Here is a 26,538-nt window from a genome sequence, read left to right as displayed (position 1 = left end):
TTATGTACAGAGCACTGTCCTAGGTAACTTGTATCCATCCCATTTAACCCTTGGATGTAGCTACCATAATTAACCTCATTTCAGTAACCTCATTTCAGTTTTCACTAGTAAACTGGAACCCAAGATCACACAGCTGATTAGTGAGTTACAGCTAGCATAGGCATGTAGTCCCTGAAGTCTGGCTGCAGAAGCCAGGCTCTTAACCACGAGGCTATAAAATACTCATTTTTTTGTTGTTAAAAAGGGGGGAAAAGTGATCAGCATTTTAACTAATTGGCCTCCTAACAGAGTTGTGAGAATCAAAATCTAAGCAAGAGTAAGGAAAAAACAAGATTCTGTGTAGGCCAAACAGAGACCATATACCCATTCTTTCACTGTACTTTAGAACAGATCTCTATCTACCAAAATTCAAAGTACATAGTATATTGCTTTTGGCTATAAAATACAGAATTTAACAGGAAAATAACTTCGGATTTTAATCAAACTTGGAGCTAAAGCAGACACGTAAGAGTTTTTAATTTGCCAGATATTCTTTTAATGAGAATTATAAAAGACCAAAAACATTTTTTTTGCAAACTGCCTCTTTTTTTTAAACAAATGACTTGCTTTTAATTACAAATACTGTGTGAGACGATGCCTTCTTTTGCAAAACCAATAAATACAAGAACAAATTTTAAACATATGTGATTTGTCCAAGATATTTGGGGGGAGGGGGAGAGCCTGATTTTTTTTTCCCAGTATTTAAAAAAAAAAAAAAAAAATCAGTACTCCCTAACCTTACAAAGAATAAGTTTGAAGGTATGACTCAACTGGAGAAAAGAGAGAAAGAGAGAGAGAAAGCGAGAGAGAGAGAGAGAGATCACTCTATAGCTGCTTTAAATAGCTTCTGATAATTCTTCCGATGTTACCTTTCCTTTCTGAAACTCGTATCTTCACAAAATAGTTGAATTTAAAATATTTCTAATGAACTGATTAATGGGGGAAAAAGAAAATATGTATTGAACACATATGTATAAATTTTACCATAAACAATTATGCATATCAAAAAGACACTAACTTTAAAAAGGTACAAAAAAAAGTGAGGAAAAACCTGAATTACAGAAAAGAAAGTCAAATTTATTTAATGAAAAACTAGAATTAATAAAAATTAGCAAATACACACAAAAAAATATACACACACAGCAGCACTATGTATTGACTCACATAGGGGAAAAGCAGTGGTCCAAGACCACTCAACATGGCTTGTCAGTTAAAGGAAAAAAAACCCAAACACACACACACTCACGCACGCACACACACACACAAAAAAAAACAAAAAACAAGAACCCAATATTTTTTAACAGTACACTCAATCTACAACAAACACAAATTCAGAATTATTTTACAATGCTTCCTTTCTTAATACAAAAGATGCCCATCTTGGGTGTATATATATATATTTTTTTTTCAGTGGTTTACTGTTGACTTATTTTTAAATATATTAGTGTTACTACATGCAACTGTTTCCTGTATTTAACAGCCTTTCCTTTTATTTACCTTCATGTGTCTAGCTTCCACCTACCAAAAGCTTCTGGTTGGTAGGCAGACAGGTGCCTTATTCTCTGTGAAATTGAATGCAACGGTTTTAAACACTGGCCAGAAAATGTTTGATTGCCATTTCAACACATGGAAATAGTTACATTGATGCCTAAATTGCCATTTTCTGCAAAAAGCTGTGCAATGCTGGTGTCAAAGACTAGGCAGTCACTATTCATAATGGCTGTTGCAATTCCCTCATGAATAGATCGAGGAGTGGCTTCCCAAGTCAATCGTCGCCTATGACCATTTAGCTCAAGTCGATAAGCAAAATTTTCAGCTTGCTTGCGTGTTCCTATCAGCTGTACAATTGCAAAGAATTGCTGGTGACCATCGTATTTTTCCTGTTTCTCCAAGACTAACATGAAGTGAAAGCCAAAACAGGACTGCATCATCACCCAGTCAACAGCACCAGGAAGATTAATGTCTGTAGCAAGGAAAACTATATCCTCTCCCTGTAGGGTTGTAATAGACTTATGCTGATGCATCAGATGCGGCATTACAGCATCCAAAGAGCCTTGCCATTTACAGGAAGCACCAGGGCACGGACAGGAATAAGGCCTAAACTCACAGAGCTCTTCGTGGTCTGCTTTTTCTGTGTGTGGCAGAGTTATTTCACATCCAGAAGAGGCATATTTACAAGGGAAAAGTACTGAATTGGCCACCTTCTCCATAGCCAAGTTGCGAATGGATCCCAACGGGCCCCGGCAAGTTGGACAACATGTGAGCTTTGGGCGACAGTTGCTACAAACAAGATGGCCACTCTGACACTGAAGAATGGGTGGTAACACATAGTCAAAGCAGACCGGACACTCAAAAAGACTCGCCAAGTCATTGTTGGACGCAGTTGTGCCAGTCAGGGCAGGTACCCTCTGGGATGGTGTACACTTTGAGGTTCCAGTAGGTAATGCTGTTGCAGTCTGACGGCTCATTTCTGTAATAAAAAACATAAATAAAAATAAAAGGAGGCAGGAGAAAAATAATTACAACTATAACTTGTTTTATATAAATAATGTTTACATGCCAGAAATACTTAAGTTTCATGCAAAATTTACTGTAAGCAAAAGAATAAAGGAAAATAGGGTTTAAAAAAACATAAATTACACGAAATATGTGCATTGTACACTGGATAAAATCTTTTTTCAAAATGTTCCAGAGCACATTTAGAATTCCTTTTCTCTAAAAAAATGTTAAAAAAATCATCCTTGGATGGACTGTATGTAATAAATGCTAAAATAGAAACTGGACCATAAACAACTAAGGAACACTGTACAAGTAGTTTAAGTTCAATGCAATCAGTTTTGCCTGGATCACCTTCCTCTCTGTTCAACTGCCCTACTCATTCTATTTCTTCCTCATTCTTAAGTCAGCTGTTGATAGCTCCAGTGAGTTATACGTGATCCAAAGTATCACCAGGGCACTATGATTAACTCCTCCTAATGGTGAACAGTTATCTGCTCTAGAGGTGTATTGGGGGAAGGGAAGGGATTACAAGGGGAAGGGTCTACTGCCATTCCATCATCCGTCTCCATGGAATGTTAACACCAGCTAGTATTAACCTTGTTTCCTACTGATCTGTACCCCCTTCAAAAGTGAGGAAGTATGGAGGAGAAATGGAGGGCCATCCTCAAATAAAAGATTTGAGTCTGGTATTCAAAGAAAGTAAACCATTCTATTCTACTTCCATTCTACAATATAAATCAGGTATAATTTGCAAAGCAGAAAGAGAGTCAGGAAAAGATAAAGAATAAAGATAAAAAGCATCAGAGAGACTCACACAACATTGGGGGTGAGGGATAGAGCCAACAGGTAAAGAACTCGTTGTACCCTAGAGTTCACCAGTGTTGCTGAAGCATTCATCAGTACAGTGATAAACATTATTTAAGAAATAAATGCCATCTGGAAGAAATGATCAACAATATTAACTAACTTGTTAAGCTAAATGAAAGATAAAACAAGCCACCTTTTCCCAGGAATCTACCTTTGCTAGGATATAGTGGGCCGCTTTCTTGGGGGTGACAAAAAAATCAGTCTACTGATGTCCTAAGAGTACTCCCAATAACCATAAGCCATATTTCTACAAAATTAAAATTTAACTCCTCAAATTTAATGTTTTCTCAATTGTACTTGTTATTGTTGGAAAGAATTTAACTTTGAAAAAATGCTGTTATCAATGTGACCACATAAATGCAATTTGGCTTCTATTACTCATAGATTGCTCAAGGATAGACACCTTAAATGGGGACTGAGAGTGAAAGAAAAACAAAAAAAACCCAAAACAAACAGATCAATTCCCCTGTCACTAAAGGTATATTCTAAAGTACAAGGGGAAACAAAAGTACCACAGAATTCTATCATAATGTGGCTCATCACATGGATTTAGGACAACAGGAATCAACTCTCATCACTGAAGCCCTCTATAACCCCGGGATTCCAGCCCAACAAAAGCACTGTAAAGGAACTCTGCCATAACCCAGTTTCCCCTGAGGAGATTCTCTGTGCATATCATGACCCATGCACTTTGTTTTAGGTCACTAGTAAAACAATGGGCTTATTAGCATTGCCAGAATGTCCTGTATGCGTGCTGTATGTTCATTTCATGGTCCATTTTATGCTGCTCATTTCAGAGAGCAACATAATAACTGGGAAGTGGTTCCCTGGGCACAAAATAATCTAAGCCACCAATGCCTTTCAAATCACTAAACCAAAACAGCTAGTCACACATCGAGAGGCAGCAAACTCAGTTTGTATTCAATATAATGTAACTATTAAGCAAGAAAAGTATTACTGCTTTAATTCCTTGACCAAGCAAAATAGTTATACATTTATCATCAATAGTTCAGGCTCATGTTACAATGTACATTATTTTTCCAACATTGTAGAAAGCACAACTTAAATTTCTATTCAAAGTGTGAAAACAAGCAAAATGTGGCTTCTATTTCTTGTGAATGGAAGTATTACAGGATAGCAGCTGCTAAAGCCTCCCAAAGCTTGGAAGGTGGAACCCAGCTCCATCTTCAAACAGAGAAAGAGCCCCAACCCACACACAGCCCTGCAGTAGAAGCCAAGGACTCAAGTGTCTGGACAACTCCGTAGGAGTCATGACATAACCTGAAGTTTGATTTAAATTGAGAAAAGTACTACAGCTGATCAAAAGAAACATCACTGCCAGCTCAATTATGGTGCAGCCATTCCCTGATCCATTTAGATTCCACTGGCTCACAAAACTTTCCCATTTCACAGTTTAAGCAACCCAGTCTCTTAATGTCAGTACCTTTTCTCTTCTTTGTCCCAGATGCTGGTAAACAAGTGAGCAAGACGCCCCTCCAGGAGTACAGAAAAGGTAAGGGAGGCTTCCCCGTCATGAGAAGCCAGGCAGCTCATAGCCTTTCCCCCAGAAGCAAAGACGACTTGCAACAGAGGGCCGTCCTGGACACCTCTTGTTCCTAAACATGTCCTGGGTCAAGTTTTCAAGAAGGGAAGGCACGTGCCCTGCTCCATACACTGCATTCACTCCTCAGAAGCACTGGCTACAGAGGCAGAGAACTGAAGCACCCATCCTGTCCCAAGAGGAGCCGACCACACCTCCCCATGAGCTCAAATTCGCCTGCGTCTCCAAAAATGGGAGCCATTGCCGAGCTGTCCTCTGCTGGGCCCTAAACCTTCGTCTGTCTGTCTCGGAAGTCTATCTTCCCCAAATTCATCGGCTAGGCTCCAGCCAGCTCGGTGAAGGACAGGACTGTAGGGTGCGTGGAGGCGACCGGACGAGGAATTGCGCTCTCGGTGCCAGCTCGAGCTACTACTGCAGGGTCCGGCCCGCAGCTGGGAGAGCCCGCTCCAACGCAGAGCGTCAGACGGCCGCAGGAACGCTGTGCTCAGGGCGGCGGCTGCCTCTGTGGGCGAAGGGCGGGGCGGCGCACGGGGGCGGGGATTAAGGCTCCACCCCACTCAGCCTAGGGCGGCTCTAAAGCACGCAGCGCGCGACTCCCACCAGCCACCCAGCCGGGCTAAACCCGAGATCCCCGAGAACCTGGAGACACTGCGCACGCCACAGCATTTCCACCAGCTTACAAGTAGGTCGAAACACTCCGCTTCTGTAGGCCCAAACAGTCAGATATCGGCAATTTCGGTTGGTTTCGGCCGGTTTCAACCCAAGATCTGCACAGAATATATGGGAATCCGTGGCCAGACAAGCACTCTTCTCTGCACTACACTCTCCCGGTTAACCGTGAGAACGCTAGATTTTTATACAGTAAAAACATTCTCCCTACTTCGTTCAATAACTATTTATCGGGCGTCAACTACCTTATTTCCTCAATTGTAGCTCACTTCCCCATTTTTACCGCACCTTGTTTTAAGCTCCCCCTTTCTCCCTTCGAGAAGACTTCGCAGTGAGAGTAGTAAACACACATAACCATATTAAACTCCTGCTTCAACCTCCAAATTGAGATTTTATTCTCTTCCCACTCTAGGAAAGCCATCTTAAACGGCCTCATTAAACAGAGTAGCTTGTTTTGTTTTTAAACAAGCATTACCCTTGCCCCAATAAAGTCCAGGGCCTCAGATTTGCATTGCGTCAGCTCAGGCATTCAGAGGTTTAACCTGTCATTACATCATGCTTAGGGCAGCCTTTAAAGGCAGCAAGAGCTGGTAGTGGGGAGTGAACCCTATGTTGCAAATTGTAGATTGCCCATTTTCAGCATAAAATCTTAACTCTAATCACTTACCCACCCTATTAATAGTGTGTTCAGTCACCTCAACCTCATTTTGATATTAGGAAATCTTTAGGAATAGAAATATAATTGAAAATACAGTCTCTTCACTGACAAATATAAATTACTATTACCTAGGTTTTTATTTTCTAATACATATTCATTCTATTCAACAGATAAGTCTCAGGTTTCTAGAGCAGGAGACTTCAAATGTTTTAGGCAGGAAAAACTCTTTCCAAACAGAATTAAGAGAGTCTAAATGTGTAAAACAAATAAAAGGGATGACAGATTTCTCAAGCCAAAGAAAAATTTTCTCCCAAACTTCCAAAGGACCTGTACAGATCCTTACTATCTGAAAACCATTAATCTATGGACAAACCTCACAATAAGTGAGTCAGGACAGTAAAAATGGAAGTGTTCTGGAGCCATCTACACTTGGATTCAAACCCAGTCTTCACCCGCTCAGCTGTAAAACTGGGACAATATTTCCAGCCTTGCATGGCTTTTGTCTGGATTAAGGGAGATGGGTAAGTTATATATATCGTAGGTGGTACATATTCCAAAATATGTAAGTACTCACACAATTCCAAAAGTTAACTTGTTTTGCCTGAGGTCATCAATTAGTTAGAGACCTAGAACTTGTGGGTTCCAGATATACACTCTAAAAGATGCCTTTAGCTTGTAAGGTTATCAAAAATGTATACCAAAGATCAACTGCCATTTAACTAATTTTTAGCACAAGATAGTAGAATTTCTCCACTAGGTAAAACATTTATTTAAACTGGTTTTACGAGGGAAAATTTCACAAAAACTACATTACACTAAGACAAGCCCATAGAATCCAAAGTTAGCAAAAATCCAAAATTTACCAAGAGTGCACTATTACCTACCTACGTAAAGCCTACATCTCAGGCCCTATTTGGTATAAAGTTTAAACGGATTTTAATTTAGATAAAAACATTTTAGAATCAGCCTTTAATGTTGCCTTAGTAATTTCAGAGCATTTAACCATTGCTTTGCCACATTCACAAACTTATGATAGAAGTAAATAGTCAAACTTTTATTCTCAATTTCATGGGGGAACCTTTGTTTCCTATTATAAATTATAAATGACTGATGAAGAATTTCTCTGATTAAAATGAATATACAACAATGTTGTGCTTTTCATTTTCTTGCAGTTTACTAATGCTACTGTGGCCTGCTAATAATGGCCCCCCTCAAAGATGGCCACATCCTAATGGTTTGTCCACCTCAGACGAAATTAAAACTAAGGCAAGTCTCCTTAAAAATTCAACAGCTTAAAATGCCAAAAGTTAAAAATCAAACTTTGTTATAAAACCATAATGCCAAGAAAAAAAGTTAAGCAATCTATTTTTAGTTTCCAGAACTGCACCAAAGTAATGGGAATTTTAAAAAATTATACAAAGTATTTTCCTAAAAGCTCTATTTTCCTGAAGATAATTCAGAAGACGTTGTAGCCACAGAATCAGAGTTATGTGTCCAGTAAGAGTGATGATCTGAAGTGGGGAAAGCCCAGGACAAAAGGCCTGATAGAAGACCTGGAAAACCAGAAGTCTGAACAAAGGTGATGACAGTAAACGGAGAGGAAAATGCAAACCATAACTTAAAAGTGTAAAGCAAAGTACATTTGCTTTTTAATGCCTAACACTGTATTTTGAGGCTTCTACACCTGGTAAAAAACAACATATACTTAACCAGAACCCATCAGGCACTATGCTAGATACCAAACTGTAATAATGGATGAAATGCAAAGTAGAAGTGAGATGCCTGTGACACATCTAAGAGATGGAACTCTCATACTCTGCTGGTGGGAATGCAAAATTGTATCACCATATCCCGTCACTGCAGAAAGTCCTATTGGAAAGCATGATTCTACATCCTAATTTTATTTTACTAGCTATTATCCTTATTATTTTTATTTCACATTGAATCTACATTAACATCAAGAATGAAAGTATTAACATCTCCCAAAACAAGGCAGGTCATTTGATGTGCTAATAGTGAAACTTTCCCTTTCCCACCTGCCAGGATAAAGACTGTACTAAACTTCAAAACTTTTGTCAAAACAATCATTTAAACCTAACTGCAACCATTCTGATTTCATTTCTCACAACTATATCATAAGACAAATACCCATCTTTTTCTTCCCCTTGAATCCTTAATTATGATTCATTTTTTGGTATGGCCATAGTACCTCAAAAAAGTTTTCAGGAAGGGCATGTAAGCAATTAAGTCTCAGTCTTAACAATCTGAAGCTCTTGCAACAAGCTTAGAATTCTAGTTCACACCCTTTACCCCTAGAACTACATAAATTCTGCTGTCTTCTGACATGTAACTATGTAGATGAAAAATCTAATGTCATTTTCATTCTCATTCATTTGCAGGTAACCTTTTCTACCCTGACAGGTGGCTTCTAAGACTCTTACCTTTGGAAGAAATTTTCATCAAAACATCTAGATATATGCCATCAGCACTTGCCAAACACCAGGTGAGTATTTTCAATCCCAAGACTCAAGTCTTTTACCTTTGTGGACCTTTCTTCTAATTGTTCTTTGACTCTTACCATTACTCAGTTCTTCCCTTCGCGTAATTCTGATACTGACTCTCCTGGATCTATCTTCAAGTCACTTATATATTTTTTTCTCATAATTCCAATCTTTGTTTTGCACTGCATTCCAAGAGAACTCATTAAGTTCTAATTCATAAATTTGGTTTTGCTAAAGTTACCTATCTCTTGATATGCTAAAGCATTTAATTATGTAGATACCCTCAATCTCCAACAAGGGAACAAAGAGTTTGATGGCAGGAACGGCTACGTCCCCTTCCTTTCCCTGAAGTTGGAATGGCCACATAAATTCATACTGCATTGCTCTTGTACTTCCTTAACCTCTCTATTAAAGTTTTCATGTCCCTCATTGGAGCTTCACTGTTGGTTGGTTTCATTCTTACTGCTATAACCTAAATGGTTCCAGGGTCACCAAGTTAAATACTGAGGCAGAGGAGGGACTTTCCTCCATTCTCACTAAAACAGCTGCCCCAAATATTTATTAATAAGCATACTTATGTACCAGGTATTGTCCTCAATGAGCTTCCAGGTTAAGCATTTACCCCCTGCATTATAGACAGGAAAATAGATTTCAAAATAAAGTAAATATTTCAGATCACAGAACTAGTTTAAGAAAAAAAAAAAAAAGGAAGTTGGAGCTATCTGATCGAGGAGGACTTAGAAGGGGTGACAAATGGCATCCTAGGCAAACAGACATTATGAAAAATTTTAGACTTGGAAAAGATCTTAACCAACTCTCTCATTTTCAGAAGAGAAAAATGATACAGAGAAGTTAACTTGCTAGATGTCGTATAAAGTAGGTCAATGTTCTAATCTGGGCAATATGTTATAATTTCCTAGATCCTTTCAAAGCAGATACGCTTTGGATATTTTCTAATTCAACTTGAAAAATTAACCTTTTCTGAATTTAAGTTTAATAAGATTCAACTGTCTTGCTTTCCCTCCCAACACAAGAGAGATCCCAATGTAGCCAGGAGAGATTAAAAAAAAAAAAAGAGGGGAGCTAAAACCTGAAAACCTGAACAAATAAGAGTTACCTTAAGTCAGCTCCTTAGAGGGGCCTTTCCTGATCACTTTATTTCTAGGCCAGATGACCCTTCTTACTGTCTTCATATTATCTCTTGCCATATGAAATTCTCTTGCTAAATAACTTACTTATTGTCTGTCTTTTGCCCGTCTCTCTCTCCACAATACCAGCTTTTCACTGATAACAGCAATTCTCAAACTTTTTTGGTACCAGGAACCCTTTACACCAGTAACTGGCAAACTACAGCTACAGACCACTTGCCTGTTTTTGTAAGTAGTTTTACTGGAACATAGTTAAGCCCATTCATTTACATATTATCTGTGACTGCTTTCAAGGGTGGAGTTGAAAAGTTGACCCTATGACTCCTAACGCCCTTTTAAACCTATCCGGCCATTTAAGAAAAAATTCGTCTTTACTGCTTTAAAGTTTTAAAAAATTATTGAGGACCCCAAAAGAGCATTTTGTCAATGTGGTTTATATGTATTAATATTTACAATATTAGAAATTCAAGCCAAGAACTTTAAAAATATTTATGTTAAAATTACCATCACATTTTCTACATAACAAGTAAAAATCTATTACATGTTAAATGTTTATGAAAAATAACTATCTCCCATAATAGGGAGAAGAGTGTTTATGTTTTACATTTTCTGCAAATCTTTTTAATATCTGATGGAATAAAAAATACTGTTGGATATTTAATATCTGCTTCTGCAATTAATCTGTGAAGATACCACATGTCATGTAGCCTCTGGGAACCTCACTTTACTCTCATGTCTCATTATTGTGAAAAAAAGTTTTGACCCTCAAAGGGTCTTGAGAACTCCCAGGATCCCTGAACCACTAACTTTTGGTTCAAGAGCTCTGTACTACAATATAAACTTCATCAGAATAAACCTTGTTTATTTTGCGCACGCTTCTATCTCCAGCACCTAGGACAGTACCCAGCCCAGACCAGGTACTCAAATATTTCTGGAAGGAATGAATAAATCAAGTACAACAGTATGAAAGATTCCAAATAAAAGAAATAGCATGTATACAACCAGAACTCTCTCATCCCTGATGACCCCTAAGGTAGAATATATCTGTTACTTGATATTAAACAGAGTGAATTCACAACTAAGATTTAAAATTCACTTTAAATAACACTATTTTACAACACACTATGCTTATCTTTGACAAAGGAGCAAAAGGCAACACAATGAAGAAAAGAGAGTATTCAACAAATGGTGCTGGAACAGCTGAGTATCCACATGCAAAAAAAAAAGGAATCTAGACACAAATCTTACACCTTTCACAAAAATTAACTCAAATGGATCACAGATCTAAACGTAAAACACAAAACTATAAAACTCCTAGAAGATAACAACACAGGAGAAGATCTAGATGACCCTGGGTTTGGCAATGACTTCTCAGAAACACCAAAGGCATGAACCAGGAAAGAATCAATTGATAAGCTGGACTTGATTAAAAGTAAAAATGTCTGCTCTCCAACAGTCAGGAGAATGCGAAGACAAACCACAGATTGGGAGAAAATGTTTGCAAAAGGCATATCTGATAAAGGACTACATTATCCAAAATACAGCACAGAACTCTTAAAACTCAACAAGAAAACGAACATGCCAATTAAAAAACGGGCAAAAGACCTTAACAGACACCTCACCTCATCAGATATACAGATGACAAAGGAGCATATGAAAAGGTGCTCCACATCATTTGTCATCAGTGGAATGCAAATTAAAATAAAAATAAGGTATCACCACACACCTTTTAGAATGGCAAAATCCAGAACACTGACAACACCAAATGCTGGTGGACATGTGGAGCAACGGGAACTCTCATTCATTGCTGGTGGGAATGCAAAATAGTACAGCCACTTGGAAGGCAGTTTGACAGTTTATTCAAAACTAAACATTTTCTTACCATAAGATCCAGCAATCATGCTCCCCGGTATTTACCCAAAGGAGGTGAAAACTTATGTCCACACAAAAACCTGCACATAGATGTTTACAGCAGCTTTACTCATAATTCCCAAGACATGGCAGCAACTAAGATGTCTGCCTATAGTGAACAGGTAAACTGTGATACATTCATACAATGGAATATAATACAGAAATTTTAAAAAATGAGCTATCAAGCCACAAAAACATATGAAGAAAACTTAAATACATACTGCTAAGTGAAAGAAGCCAGTCTGAAAAGGCTACATACTGTATGATTCCAACTATATGACATTCTGGAAAAGGCAAAGCTATGGAGGCAGTAAAAAGATCAGTATTTGCCAGAGACTGGGCAGGGAGGGGATGAATAGGTGGATCACAAAGGATTTTTAGGGCAGTGAAACTATCCTGTATGCTACAGTTGTGAGTACATATCATTATACATTTGTCAGAACTCATATAATATATAGCACTAAGAGAGAACCATTAATGTAAACCATGGACTTTGGGTGATAATGATGGGGCAGGGTGAATACAAGAAATCTCTGTATCTTCTGTTCACTTCTGCTGTGAATCTAAAACTGCTCTAAAAAATAAAGTCTGTTTTAAAAAGTAATAACAACACTATGTGGTGAAGTAAATCATTTTATCACCATAAACACAGTCTAAAAAATTGAATATATTTTCATACCAATTCTCTAAGTTTTCAAAACATGTTTGTGACATCACAGTTCCATAAACCCATTCATTCCTAGGTAGTAGTTTCATTTTTTAGTAATGCACCACTGGTAACCTACCTTAAGAATATACCTATGCATATACCTATATTAATTATTTTGATATTGGGCAAAACTACAATATCCTGGGTCTCAAGTTGCTCATCTGTGAAACAATAAAACTAACAACAAGATTTTTGGACTTTAACTAAGATCAAGTATGTGGGAACATTTGGTATATTATTAACAACACACTCAGTGATGTTTACAGAGCCATACTAGGAACCCTGCAAGGAATCACTAAATTAAAAAGACCCATATTATACGGGATTTTACTGAAAACTGTTGTTTCAACGTACTGTGTTCATTTTCGTAACCTCAACTTGGGACTGTGTCTGAAACATGATAAAGATAACAGAGATTGCTATGAAAGAAGCTTCAAACTGAGCATCTACCAACCTGTAAGGCTTCATGTCAGCAGCTTCATATACAGACTTTATTTAAGATTCATAAAGAAGGGTGTATCTCCATTTTGCTGATGAGGAAATTGAAGATCAGAAAAATTAAGAAGTAATAAGAACAGAGCCAGACTGCTTCCTTCCTGAATCTTATTTTCTTTCAAATAACTCTAAAAAAAAGTATGTATAATCTCACTCTGGCACAGAATATTCAACTTAGCATCCAACTAATCTTCAATGTTTATAAAAATTGACCAAAAAAAAAAACAGTTCCCTAAATTCTTTAAATTAAAACTCTAGTCATAGCAAGTAGCTGCTTTTTGAAATTTTTTGTTTCAAAGTGGTATAATCTAACAGTCAGTAAACCATTAGACATTAAATCAAAGCAAAGAATCAAGAAGAGAGGTAAGAGCAGAGAAATAAAAGAAGCAGGGGACTTCCCTGGCAGTCCAGTGGTTAAGACTCCACGCTTCCACTGCACAGGGTGTGGGTTCAATCCCTGGTTGGGGAACTAAGATCCCACATGCCACATGGCGCGGCCAAAAAAAAAAAAAAAAAGAGTAAAAGAAGCAGGAAGAGGGTCAAAAATAGGCTCTCAAGTTTATGTCCTACCACATATCACTAAATAGAATTTTTGGGAATTCACTTGAAATTATTGAAACCATGTCGGTCATGATTACAACACAGTCACTACTGCAATATAACCAAGGCTCACAGTGTCTAGATAAAAGCAGCCAAATACTATTCACTTAGTTACATGTCCAAGTTTGAAAACAACTGTTCACTACCCTGATTATGTTTTATATTCTCTCAGGGTGTAAAATTGTCACACATGCCAGTAGATCTTTGCTCTTTTGCTCCATCTTGATGTTAAGCTATGCTTTTTAAATCTTCCTCAAAATATCTTGTACCCAGTTCTGCACTGTAACATTCATCTTCCCATTCTTCCTGACAAATAATGGTAAGTAAATACACACATACATACAGAGAACAAAAATTTAAAGCATATCTAAATTGGTAGTAACCTATGAAGAGTTGGTGATACTAAGCTAAACAGAAAAGAACACGTTGCTTGAGATGAAGAAATTAAAGAAATGAGGTAAAAATTCACACCAGAGAAATGTTAATATCAATACACTGATATTGATAGCTCTTTACTACTACTGCAGAAAAATAATGGAATTTATAGGGGGAAATGCCATATTAAAAAATTCATGGAGCCTTATTCAAATGAAATTATATTCCTTTGAAAGAGTTATAATCTGTGTCTTCATAAGCATCACATCTGAAATTCTAACCAAATCATTTTAGTTATTTCAAATAAGGATATAACACACGAATTAACTTATACTCTTAATTTTCCTCAAACTAAGATTCTGTTCTGAGGGTGGGTGCCACATTTCTCTACAAAACTTTTTGTTTTATTTTCCTGTGTTTAATAATCTAAAAAACAGCATTTGCACATTCTGAATCATCTGAATCCACCTGTTAGCCATGTAACTGAATGTTCCTATTTACATTTATGGTCACACTAGCTCCAAGTTGGTACTACAGTACTCTAATTATGGGAGGCTAAAGAGAAACACAGAGGGGGACCTAATATATAAATGATGCATTTGTGTGAAGTGAAGCCCAAATGACATCATGGTTTTCACTGAAGCACTTACACATTGGTAAGAAAATGCATCATGTGGTGACCACAACATATGGGATAATTTTGGTGTGCTCAACTCAAAAAGAACTTACAGCATAATAGTCAATTCCATAACTCATGTTGTTTCAAGACTTCAATTTAGCAGGCAGTATTCAATACTTTCATAAATTAGTGTAATTTGAATTTTACTGGTTTTGTAGTTTTGTTTGTATTTAATTTGTAAGTTTTGAGCTGTCACCAACATCTGACAGAGTTGATCAGATCACTGGCTCCTGCCTGGTATTGATTCCTGCTCTTCTCCCCAAAGTCTTGAATTTGGGAGTTGTCCATGGCCCACTTTTCTTCACTTTGGTGATCTCATTCACTCTTGTATTTTTAAAATTCCACTGATATTGCCATGGACTTCAACATTTTTATATCCAGTCCAGATTAAAAAACAAAAACCCTCCAGATGTGTCTTAAACCCCAGATGTGTACACCCTCCTAGACATTCCTACAGGGGGGGTGACCAAAACTGAACTCCTTATCTTCTCCCAGACTACTCAACCAATAGCCTTCCCCTCACTTGATGGAAACTCCATCCTTCCAGATTCTCAGTCCAAAAGCCTTCAAGCCTTCATGTCATCCTTGATTCTTCTCTACACATCTTGTATCTAAAACCACCAGGAAATCTTACTGTACCTCCTTGAAAAATATATCCAGAATCCAACCACTCCTCACTACCTCTACTACTATTATATAGTCTAAGCCTCATTATCTCTCAACTGAATTACTGCAATATCCTTCTAACCAGTCTCCCTACTTCCATCCTTGTTTCCCACCCCACCCGCCGATTCCAAGCACAGCAATCAAAAAAATCCATTAAAATCTCCCATGTGCAGGTAATAGATAAATCCTACAACAGCTTATAAGGCCCTACACAATATGACGATGTGTCCCATTACTTTTTGACTTTATCTCCTACCTCTTTCTCCCTCACTCACTGTACTAGCCTCCTTGTTCCATAAGGCTAGGTTGCTCCTTTGGGCCTCTGCCTTAAAATACTTTTCTCCTGGATATCCACATGACTAACTCTTTCACCTTCTTCTAATCTTTGCTTGTATATTACCTTCTCAATGAGGCCTACCCTGTTCCCTCTATTTAAAACAGTGCCCAGCACTGTGCCCACTGATCCCTCCTCCTAATCCTTGCCCATTCTACCTCTCTTCCTCTTCCCTTCCCCTCCTCCATTTCTACTCTGTTGTTGTCAATAAAATGTATGACCTTCTATCAGGCTATACAATTTACTTATTTATTATGTTTGTTGTTGTAGCCCCCCGCCTCACCACCTGGAAAATGGGAACCTGTCTGGTTCAATGATGTGTCCCAAACATTTAAAACAGTGCCTGACACACAGTACAGGTTCAAGAAATATTTGATAGATGAATAAATAAATTAGAAGGCAAAAGAGCTTTGGACTTTTGAGCACTAATATCTAAAGCTAGATGCAACAGAGCAATACTTTTTAAAATCCACAAAGAAAATGATTAATTAACATTCTAGAAATTCTGTGCCCAACCAAATCATCCTAAAAGTGTTGAGGGCAGAATAACGATGCAAGGTTTCAAAACATTATTTACATCCCCTAGATCCTGGAGAGGAGTAGGGGCAGGGAGTTTTTCTTTAAAAAATAAGCCTAGTGAAATATTTGATTTTTAATTATTGTGCATGTAAAACTCTTCAGACTAAAAGAGAAAGAAATTCAAAAACTTGATATGAGAACTGTCACAAACTGCATGCGTTACTTAAAAAATTATAAATTTGTTTTCAAAGATTTGATTCCAAGTATTACATAAGATGTGCAGAAACAGACTTTCCTACACTGTTGGAAATGTCCACTGTGAAGGCTTCTAATAAGGTTTGGCAGTTTGTTTCAAAATATAAAGTTTGTATACTCTTTGACCCAGTAGTTTCTCTTCCAAGAGTCTATCCAACGATTTACACATTGGCAAAGGTGTATATATATGGATGCCTACAGCAATCCTGTTTGTAAGAGCAAATAAACTGAAAACAGCCCTAGCTTAAGAAAGTGATTAAATTATGGTCCATACAACAGAACACAATGCTGCCTTTTTTTTCTTTTAAAAAAGATACTCATACCTACTAACATATAAGAATCAAACTGTTTAAACAGGTGGAGAAAAAAAACCCCACAGGATATATTACAATCCCATTTATGTTAAAAGAGAAAAAAAGAATTAAGTAAATATGGACATTGACATAGCTGTCTATTTTTATATATGTACTCATGTGTGTACATACCATGTAATGGGACAGAAAAGAAACTAGAAGGGCATCTGAATTGCAGAATGTGGTTTAAAGACTTAAGGTAAGGGTTTAGAGAAGGGAAAAAGGAGGTCAAGTTTAGAACCAGAAATCACAGAGAAGAGATGGGACCACTTAACTACAAGTACACAAAATATCAAGAACAGAAGGGTACAGACTCTAAGCACAAACTTCATCATGTGCAATTATGCAGTTCAAACATGTATAGTTACTGACAAGTGGTAATCATTAATGGGAAAATATCTACAAGGATTTAAGTCAGATCAAAGAAACGGACTTTAAAATGTCTATGGCTGTCTCAAAAAAATGTGGAACACACATAGACTAGAAACTACACCAAAATGTCTACAATGGTTACTTTTCAATTATCACATTATGAACGATCATGAGGAAAGTGGGGGCTGCATTTCTGTATGCATTTCTCAAATGTTCCATAAAACATATTTATATTACTTTGGTGATTAATAATTAAATTTTAGTGCATATTTTGTGTCCCCCACACTTTGCTGCTAACGAATTGCTAGTGACTTCATACACAAATTTAAACACTGAGAGATCAAGAGTTGATTTTGCCTACTGCATTTTTTTTTCTTAGTTTTTTTCTTAAAATGCCTCAAATGAATACTTATAGGGAAAAAATTATTTAAAAAACAGCTTATTCACATTTTTTAAAACCCACATATTTCAAATATGTATACATATATTTTAGTTTATACTTATAAAAAATACCTAAATTTAGCATTTTAAAAGTTAATTCTAAGACAAAATTTATCTGCTCACCTCTCCAAGCAAAATCAAAAGAACACAGTCTACAGAAATTATCTCAAAACTATCTGTATTAACAAGATATCCGAAGCTGTCCCTAACAAAGCTAAATCAGGGACCCTGACAAAACAAAAACAAAAACAAACAAAAAAACCACAACTCAACTTTAGCTGAGTTCAAAGGAGCTAAAAGGTAAAACACAAAGGGGGAAAAAAGCAAGTTTTTAACAATTAGATTACTTCATTTAAACCAAAAATTGAAGTAAAAAATTTAGTGTACAGTACACTTAATTTCACTGTATCAACCATTACTACCTAAGCCTGTCAACATGACAATAATAACAAGTACAGTATAATACTTCCTATAAAATTCAAGACTGGCATTAAATTTTTCTAATTTTCTAAAAGACTATTTCTCACTGGCAATACCTGCTTTATAAATATAGATTAGTTCTCCAAAGATTTTTCCTCCACTTCTCTTTCTAGTTCCATGTGCTCCCAACCCCCTACTATTCAAAATAAACAAAAACAAAAGCCACAAGTAAGTTCAACATGACTGGGCAACCTCAAACCTAATAAAAGATCTTTGCTAATATCATTTTAGTCACTGTGGCTCAAACCGAGAGAATAAACTGACCCCCAAATGGACTGTATTATCTACTGATGTATCATTCAGCCTAGAGTTCCTGAAGATTTACACACACACACCCCCCCCCCAAAAATCAAAATAAAAGTAACAGGACACATGGGAGCTGGTCATGATAGTGTGTGAAAATGCATCAAGCTGTATCCTTAATATTTGAGCACTTTTCTATATGTAGTTAACCTATACTTCATCAAAAAAGTTTACATTGGGGGGAAAAAAAGTAATACTATTGCTCTAGGTATTCTAGAATCTCCTGAGAACAATAAGTATCAGGTGTCATAGCTGGTAACACATCACAGAACCTCTTCTCTCCTCCCCTCTGCTCAGTTTCTCAATATATCTCTCTCTACTATGTCTTTAACCCGCCATAGTACAGTAATCACTAACTATAAATACTCAACCGATGGCTTCACCCATATTTCGTTCAGAAAATACAACAGAAGCCATCAAATGCTGACTTACCACTTCCTTTCCTCCCCTTAGAATGGAAGAAGTGACCCAGGCCCTTGGGCAGTGTCCTGTCACCTTCTCAGACTTCACACTCCTATTATTCCTTTCTCACATCAATCTCTCCCTCTTTTTCTACTGGACCATTCCCTAACACCCGAACACGCTCTACTATCTCCCATCTGGCTTCTGTGATATTCCTTCTACCTCACTGGATCATTCTGGATGTCTCATAGATATCTTAAATCCAACATATCAGAACTTTAAGTTTATTTGCTATCCTTCCATTGTTTGAGTTTTATTGCTATCTGTACCACGACCCCCCGCCCCCTCTAGTTTTTCCATTCTTGGTAAATAGCACCATGATCCACACAGTTGCTCAAGCCAGAAACAACCTAATTTCTTCCTTCCCTCACCTCTCATATCTAATCCATCAACAAGCCCTGTTAATTCTGTCCCCAAAATACATCTCAAATCCATCCACTTCTCTTCATCTTCACAGCCACCACCTTAATCCAGGTTATAATCAACTATGGTACTTCCTGATCAAAGAAATGGCCTTCTAGCCAAATATTCTCCAAACAGCTAAGGCAATCTTAAAAGTTAAAAGCAGATTATGTTACTACTTTAATTAAAACCTTTTGATGATTTCTCAGTACACTTAAATTCACATTCCTTACCATGACTCTGCAGGATCTGATCCTTGCCTATCTCTCCCCCTCATCCATTTGCTCCAGAAACACTCTCTTCTCTCATTTCCTGGAACAGTCCATGTTCATTCCTGCCTCAGGGCCTTTACCTCTGCTGCTCCTTCAACCTGAGATGTTCTCCTTTCTCTCCTTCAAAGGACTAGCTCCTTATCCTTTTAAGGTAGCTTGAATATCACCACTTCTCACAGCAAGTCTCCCTCCCACCATTACTCTTTACTCCTTTATAGTACATATCACAATTTGTAATTCTTTTTTCCCTTACTAGAATATAAGTGGTAATAGAGAAATTAAATAACTAATTTTTTAAATTATTTAAGCACTTTCTCTGTGTTAAGTAATGTGCTTTTAAATGCAAGTGTCCCTGCTTTTAGGCAGTGTCCCTGCTCTTATTGAGCTTAAAGTCATAAACACACTAGTAAGTGATAGAGGCAAGAGACACATCCAGATCTGGCTCTTAACCACTCAGCTACACTGCTACTCTAGCTTTAGGACACAGAGCAAGGAGCAGCAATATGCTTAATAGCTGTTCACATGCTAGTGGAAACTAAGGCTTGGAGAGGTTAAGTCATGTGCCCAAAGTAGCACAGACATTTGAGAGATTAAGTACTATCATGAGCAAAGGCACAGAGGTGTTTAAGTATGGTGAATGTTCAAGAAACAAAAAGAATCCAGTTTAACCAGATATGGCAAAGAAGAAATGCTGGAGGATAAGGCTAGAAGAGCATAATTGAACACTGCGAAGGTATCAATCATTCAATAAATATTTACTGAGCACCAACTACACGCCAGCAACAGTGCTAAACTCTAGACCAACAAGGGTGATAAAGGCAAAGTCCTCATAGAGACTGCAGTCTATATCTGGGGAAGCAAAGTAGTAGAGAAAAATTATAGTTCAGGGGGATATGGTTGTAGTAGGGCCAAGCAGAAAGTGCTATGGGAACACGGAAAGATGACATCCAATTCAAGGTGGGGGATCCAGGAAGAGTGCCTCAGCTAAGTGATGTCTAGGCTGAGATTACAGAGCTTAGTTGGAAGACAAAATATGGTGCACACAGGCACTTGCAAGTACACAGTTGAAAATGACAGGAAAGTAACAAAAGCCAGCTCCAGAAGGGTCTGTGTACTTACTATCTATGTCAAGGAACTTGGGACTTTAAACTGAAGGCCTTAAGTCACCTATGTTAGAAAGCTCCCTTAAACGGCAGTGGGAAAAACTGAAAGGAGGAGGCAGAGACCAAAAGCAGATAGACACTTAGAAAGTAAAAGAGAAGGACTGAATGTACATGTGCAAATGAGTGAGAGACAGAAGCAACACCAGATTTGAGATAACCAGACAGTAGAAAAATCAGGGCTCTATGACTCACTGGATACAGAGGATGAGAGCCTTGGATGGTTGGAAACAAAGGTTTTAGTTTTAGACACATAAATTTGAAGTACCTTGGTACGTGAAAGTGGAAAATGACATGCAGGGAAAGACACAGTCAAAAGAATGAGAAGACAAACCACAGACTGGGAGAAAATGTTTGCAAAAGACATATCTGATAAACGACTATTATCCAAAATACAGCACAGAACTCTTAAAACTCAACAAGAAAGCGAACATGCCAATTAAAAAATGAGCAAAAGACCTTAACAGACACCTCGCCTCATCAGATATACAGATGGCAAAAGAGCATATGAAAAGGTGCTCCACATCATTTGTCATCAGGGAAATACAAATTAAAACAAAAATAAGGTACCACCACACACCTTTTAGAATGGCAAAATCCAGAACACTGACAACACCAAACGCTGGTGGGCATATGGAGCAACGGGAACTCTCATTCATTGCTGGTGGGAATGCAAAATGGTACAGCCACTTGAAAGGCAGTTTGGCAGTTTATTACAAAATTAAATATATTCTTTCCATAAGATCCAGCAATCATACTCCTCGGTATTTACCCAAAGGAGCTGAAAACTTATGTCCACACAAAAACCTGCACACAGATGTTTATAGCAGCTTTATTCATAACTGCCAAAACGTGGCAGCAACTAAGATGTCCTCTGGTAGGTGAGTAGATAAACAAATTGGTACACCCCGACAATGGAATAATACTCAGCGCTAAAAAGAACTGAGCTATCAAGCTATGAAAAGACATGGAGGAAACTTAAATGCATATGACTAGCTGAAAGCAGCCAGTGTGAAAAGAGTACATACTGTATGATTCCAATTACATAACACTCTGGAAAGGACAAAACTATGGAGACAGTAAAAAGATTAGTGCTTGCCAGACGTTAGGAAAGAGAGAGGGATGAATAGGTAGACCACAGAGGATTTTTAGGGCAGTGAAAACTATTCTGTGTGATACTATAATGGTGGGTACGTATCATTATACATTTGTCAAAATTCATAATACACAACACCAAGAGTGCACCATAACGTAAACCATAACCTATGGGTGAGAATGTGTCAGTGTAGATACATGAATTGTAACAAATGTATCACTCTGATGGAAGATGTTGATAATGGAGGAGGTTATGCAGGAGTGGGGCAGAGTATATGGGAAATCTCTGAACCTTCTGTTCAACTTTGCTGTGAACCTAAAACTCCTCTAAAAAACAGTCATTAAAAAAAAAAATGATCTGTGAGCAAGAGAATACATGGGTCTAAGGTTCACAGCAAAGAAATCTGAGTGTCATAAGAATACAAAAGTAGTAGGTCAGGAAACAAGTCTGTACTGAGTGTTAGGCACTGAGGATATAGGAATAAAAAACCACAATCCCTGCCCTTTTGCAGCAGAAACTCTAGTAACTATAGCCATGGAAAACCAAATGATTCAAAATGCATTAGAAAAATCTCTATTTAAAAGAAACCACTGGACTTCCCTGGTAGCGCAGTGGTTAAGAATCTGCATGCTAATGCAGTGGACAAAGGTTTAAGCCCTGGTCCAGGAAGATCCCACATGCTGCGGATCAACTAAGCCCGTGGGTCACAACTACTGAGCCTGCGCTCTAGAGCCCGCTAGCCACAACTACTGAGCCCGCATGCCACAACTACTGAAGCCCGCACGCCTAGAGCCTGTGCTCCGCAACAAGAGAAGCCCCCGCTCGCCACAACTAAAGAAAGCCCGCGCACAGCAGTGAAGACTCAAAGCAGCCATAAATAAATAAAAGACTTGACCTTTAAAAAATAAATTTAAAAAATAAAATAAATAAAAGAAACCATTAAGGATGATTTTTAGAGAGGAAAAATTTATACCCAGTTGCTGGTTTTTTTTGGGGGGGGGGGAGGAAGGGTAGGAAGTCTGAGGTTTTCACATATTGATTTTGTTTGTAATGAGGTCTAGACCAAAAATAACCAAAATTTAAACATTTTTATAAGGTGTGTATGGACATTCCATAATTATAACTGAAAGTGTGTAACAGATCTCTTAAGCCAAGAAAAACCTTCAGTCTCTAGAAATCAAGTAAATCAACTGCTTTAAAATACAGTTTTAAGTGGCTGCTTTGCAAAGTTACTAAACTTACTTTGTTACCGTCCTTATGTAAGACCTGTTTTCAAAACACTGTATAAGCTGAAAATAAAATCCTATTCTTCACATTATGTCATTGTTGCCATAGCTAGATATTTCCTTTGTAACTCCAATTAATTGTAGCCTAATATTCTTTTTAATTACAGATATTAAAGAATATTGCTCTACAACCATTTTGTAAGAATTTCCCAAAGCTTAGAGGGAGAACACATTACACTAAATTGAATTAAATTTCTGAATTTGTAGTTTGTGTAATACTTATCCTGAAAAGTTCCATATCTATCAATTATACTTCAGCTTAAAATATTATTAAATGTTACTAAATTATGCCGGAAAGGTGTCAAGAGGGGTCATGTAAAGCAATTCTATAATATATCTAAAGAAAATACTTTGGCAAAGCCAACTTCAGGGTTGCAACTAATTATTCCAGATCACAAAAATCTGTATCTTTAATTTCCAGAACAAAAAATTACATAATTCATATACTCCTCTTTAGGTCAAAATCTACTTGTCACGAAGTTCTCCTAACAGCTAACCAAAATCCTCTCCTCCCCAATTTGAGCCAATATCTGCCTGATAAAATTACCAGACCATTACATTTATCACCATACTACACTCTGCTCTTCAGTAATGTCCAAAATAGATGGTGACACCACAGACACCTAACACTCAAAGAGACTCACTGTTTCACTCTTCCAAGTTAGTTAAGTCCTCAAAAGCAAACTGACCCATGAATTTCATTTTTTAAATTCCAGACCACACAGGACCTACCCAAATGTCTTACTATAGAAATTTCCCAATGCCATCATCTCCAAATGCCTGGACATTTACCACCTAAACCTCTTGTTTTCATGTTTAAGAACTAACAAAATGCACTAAAAGAAAAACCCAAGCACTAATGATTTGTAATGTAATTTCACATATTCTGGCCTATGCAGTTCCAACATATCCAACATGCCAAGATAATCTCACAAATTTAGTGATTAAACAACAGCCTTAGCAGTAAACATTTACTGAGCACTTAACCATGGGCCTGCCACTGCTCTAAGCTCTAAGCCCTAAGCCCTTCGCCTACTATCATCTCATCAATTCTCCCAACAGTCCTACGAGGTAGGTACAGTCATTACCCCCTATTTTGCAGATAAGGAAAATGAGGCACAGAGGTTAAGCATCTTGCCCAAGGTCACAAACCGGTGGGGCAGGGCTGGAACCAAAGCAGGCAGTCTGACTTCAGAGTCGTGCTCCCAACGTTAAACTGATGCAGAGAGTTAAAAATTTACCCTTGACAGCCCCTTATCAAGAAATGGTAAATGTTCAACTGCTAGAAACCGTCAGTCCGATCACTGTCCTATATCCGTGCTCATGGCTTCTACGACTTTGACAAATCAGCTACACCATCTGATTTTCCAAACACACAAATTGGACTTCTCTAGATGTCAGAGCAAACAAATTCTGAATCTTTCCAGGCCCAGGAAAAGAAAAACCTACGCAACGCTGTGGCCCAGATTATCCACATTCCTAAATTATAAATATGGGAGAGTCGAGAAAGGCCCCCAAACTACTCGACAAATGAAGCCTAGGAAAAGCAACGTTTACAATAAAAAGCTGGAGCTTCCCTGGCAAGCCGTTCACGCGATCTCCTCTCTAACGACATAAACAAGGGAGGAGGCTGCATTCTTCCCACCGCACAATGAAGGCTCGGGCCGGAGCGGGAGGAAGAACGCAGCACAGTCGGGGACGGCCGCTCCCGGGGTCGGGGGCAGGCAGGGGAGGCCAAGGACGGCCGAGTCGCCCGGTCCTGCCCCCGGGCCGGTGCGGGGAGGGGCTGGAGGGAAGGGCTGGCCACTGCCCGCACTCAGCTGACCTCCGCCATGTTGGCCGCACACCCCGGGACCCCTCACAACAAAGACCGGCACCCGGGCGCAGGGCGCGCCGGGCGCCTCCCCCGGCCGGGCCCGCCTCCCGGGCGCGCGGGGGCCGGGCCGGGCGGCGAGGAGGCCCTTCCCCGCCCTCGCCCGGCCGCTCGGGGCAGACCCCCGGCGCGGGCCTGCGGGGCCCGGGGCGCCGGGGGCGGGGGCGAGCCGGCTCGCGGCGCGGGGAAGGGCCGGGCAGGGGAGGGGAGGGGCGGGGGGCGGGGGGCGGCGCTCGGCCCGGCGGCCGGGCAGCCGGGCTCCGGCCGAGACAAAGGCGCCCGGCGCCGGGGGCTGCCCGCGCCCCCGCCCGGGCGGTGCGACCCGGTCCGGCCGCCCTTCCCGCCCGCCGCCATTACCGGGCCTGGGAGTTCTCCTCCCGCAGAGCCCCTCGCGGCCAGCTCCTCCCTCCAGGCCGGGACCCACTTACCTGTGGGCGGAGAGCGCGCCTCGGACCCCGGTCGTGGCTCAAACGCGCTCCGTCGCCGCCGCCAACCCCCGCCACCGCGGGCAGCGCCACCGCCTCTTCCCCGTGCCGACACCGACGGGACACCCTGGGCCGCCGCCGCCGCCGCTCGAGAGCGCGCCCCGCAACGGCCGCCCCGGTTCCCCCCTGGCCGCCGCTGCCGTTTCGCGCGTCCTCGAGCCCGCCGCGCGCTCCCGCTAAATACCACACACTGCGGCGGCCGCCATGAGGAGGCGCGGCCCCGCGCGCCGGCGGCCCAGAGAGGGCGGGGCTTCCCGCGGGCGCGCCGGCGCTGAGGCTCTCGCGCGGCAGGCTGAGACTTTTGCAAGCATCCGAGGGTGGCGGTTAGAGCCCGGGCTCCTCGGCTACTGTTGCTGTGATTGAACACCTCGCGAGCCACAAACGCTGGCATATCGCGCTCTTGCCCGCAACCGTCCTCTCCCGGGGAGGAGCGGGCGCTCGCCTGCCGCGTCAGGGACCCCGGTTGCGCGACCCCCGCGGGGCTTTGTTTCGCGGCCCAAGGGGTCGTCCCGCGCCCCGGCCCCGCTATCTACCACCCCTCCTGTTTTGTTTGCTGGTTTCACATAATGCCTCCTCCGGCCCTTCCGAACTCCACTCTTTCCCAAAGGAAGAAGAAACCGGCTGCCTTGGCCGCCAACGTGGGACCCCATGCCTAAAGGGGAAGAGGTCCAAGACGCTTCCTTAGGTTTGAGCTGCTCTTCAGCAAAACCGGAACTAGTTACAAAAGCTTATTTTAGCTTAAGAGTGGGTAGTGGCACGCCCTTCACCGTGTCCTCCTCTGGAAACTAAATGAGATTCTGGGTCTTTACATAAAAAATAAAAAGAAAATGTCATTCACGGTTCTTGACGGGTACAAGGTATAGATCAGAGCAAACGCCAGTGTCAGACCTTTACAAACTCTGGATTTCCATGTAAGAGCCTTCATAAAGGTAGTATTCTGCGTGAAAACAAAAAGGTACTTTTTATATGAGATTTTAGAAATCACCAGGGAATAGTCTCCCATTATGTTCAAGTTCCCTACCAATAGAAAATCAAAAAGATTTCCCATCTAAAAAAGACGGGAGGGGG

At 39.7% G+C, this 26,538-nt stretch overlaps 1 protein-coding gene across 2 annotated transcripts; it reads right to left on the bottom strand.

The window, feature by feature from the left end:
- Nucleotides 1–560: 560 nt before the first annotated feature.
- Nucleotides 561–25,662, bottom strand: SIAH1 (siah E3 ubiquitin protein ligase 1). Of its 2 annotated transcripts, none has more exons than XM_061174275.1 (2): nt 25,414–25,662; nt 561–2,509 (listed from the first exon to the last, which is right to left on the bottom strand). In XM_061174275.1, exon 2 carries the CDS (start codon nt 2,505–2,507, stop codon nt 1,659–1,661), a length of 849 nt encoding a protein of 282 aa, XP_061030258.1. In that variant the 5' UTR covers nt 2,508–2,509; nt 25,414–25,662; the 3' UTR covers nt 561–1,658. The 2 variants fall into 2 exon arrangements, with proteins under 2 accessions (XP_061030258.1, XP_061030257.1); XM_061174274.1 differs by lacking the exon at nt 25,414–25,662 and adding an exon at nt 4,850–5,454.
- Between the last annotated feature and the right edge of the window lie 876 nt (nt 25,663–26,538).

The sequence above is a fragment of the Eubalaena glacialis genome, chromosome 18 (genome assembly GCF_028564815.1).
Source record: "Eubalaena glacialis isolate mEubGla1 chromosome 18, mEubGla1.1.hap2.+ XY, whole genome shotgun sequence".
Lineage (NCBI taxonomy): Eukaryota > Metazoa > Chordata > Mammalia > Artiodactyla > Balaenidae > Eubalaena > Eubalaena glacialis.
This window is presented reverse-complemented; position numbering and strand designations above follow the sequence as displayed.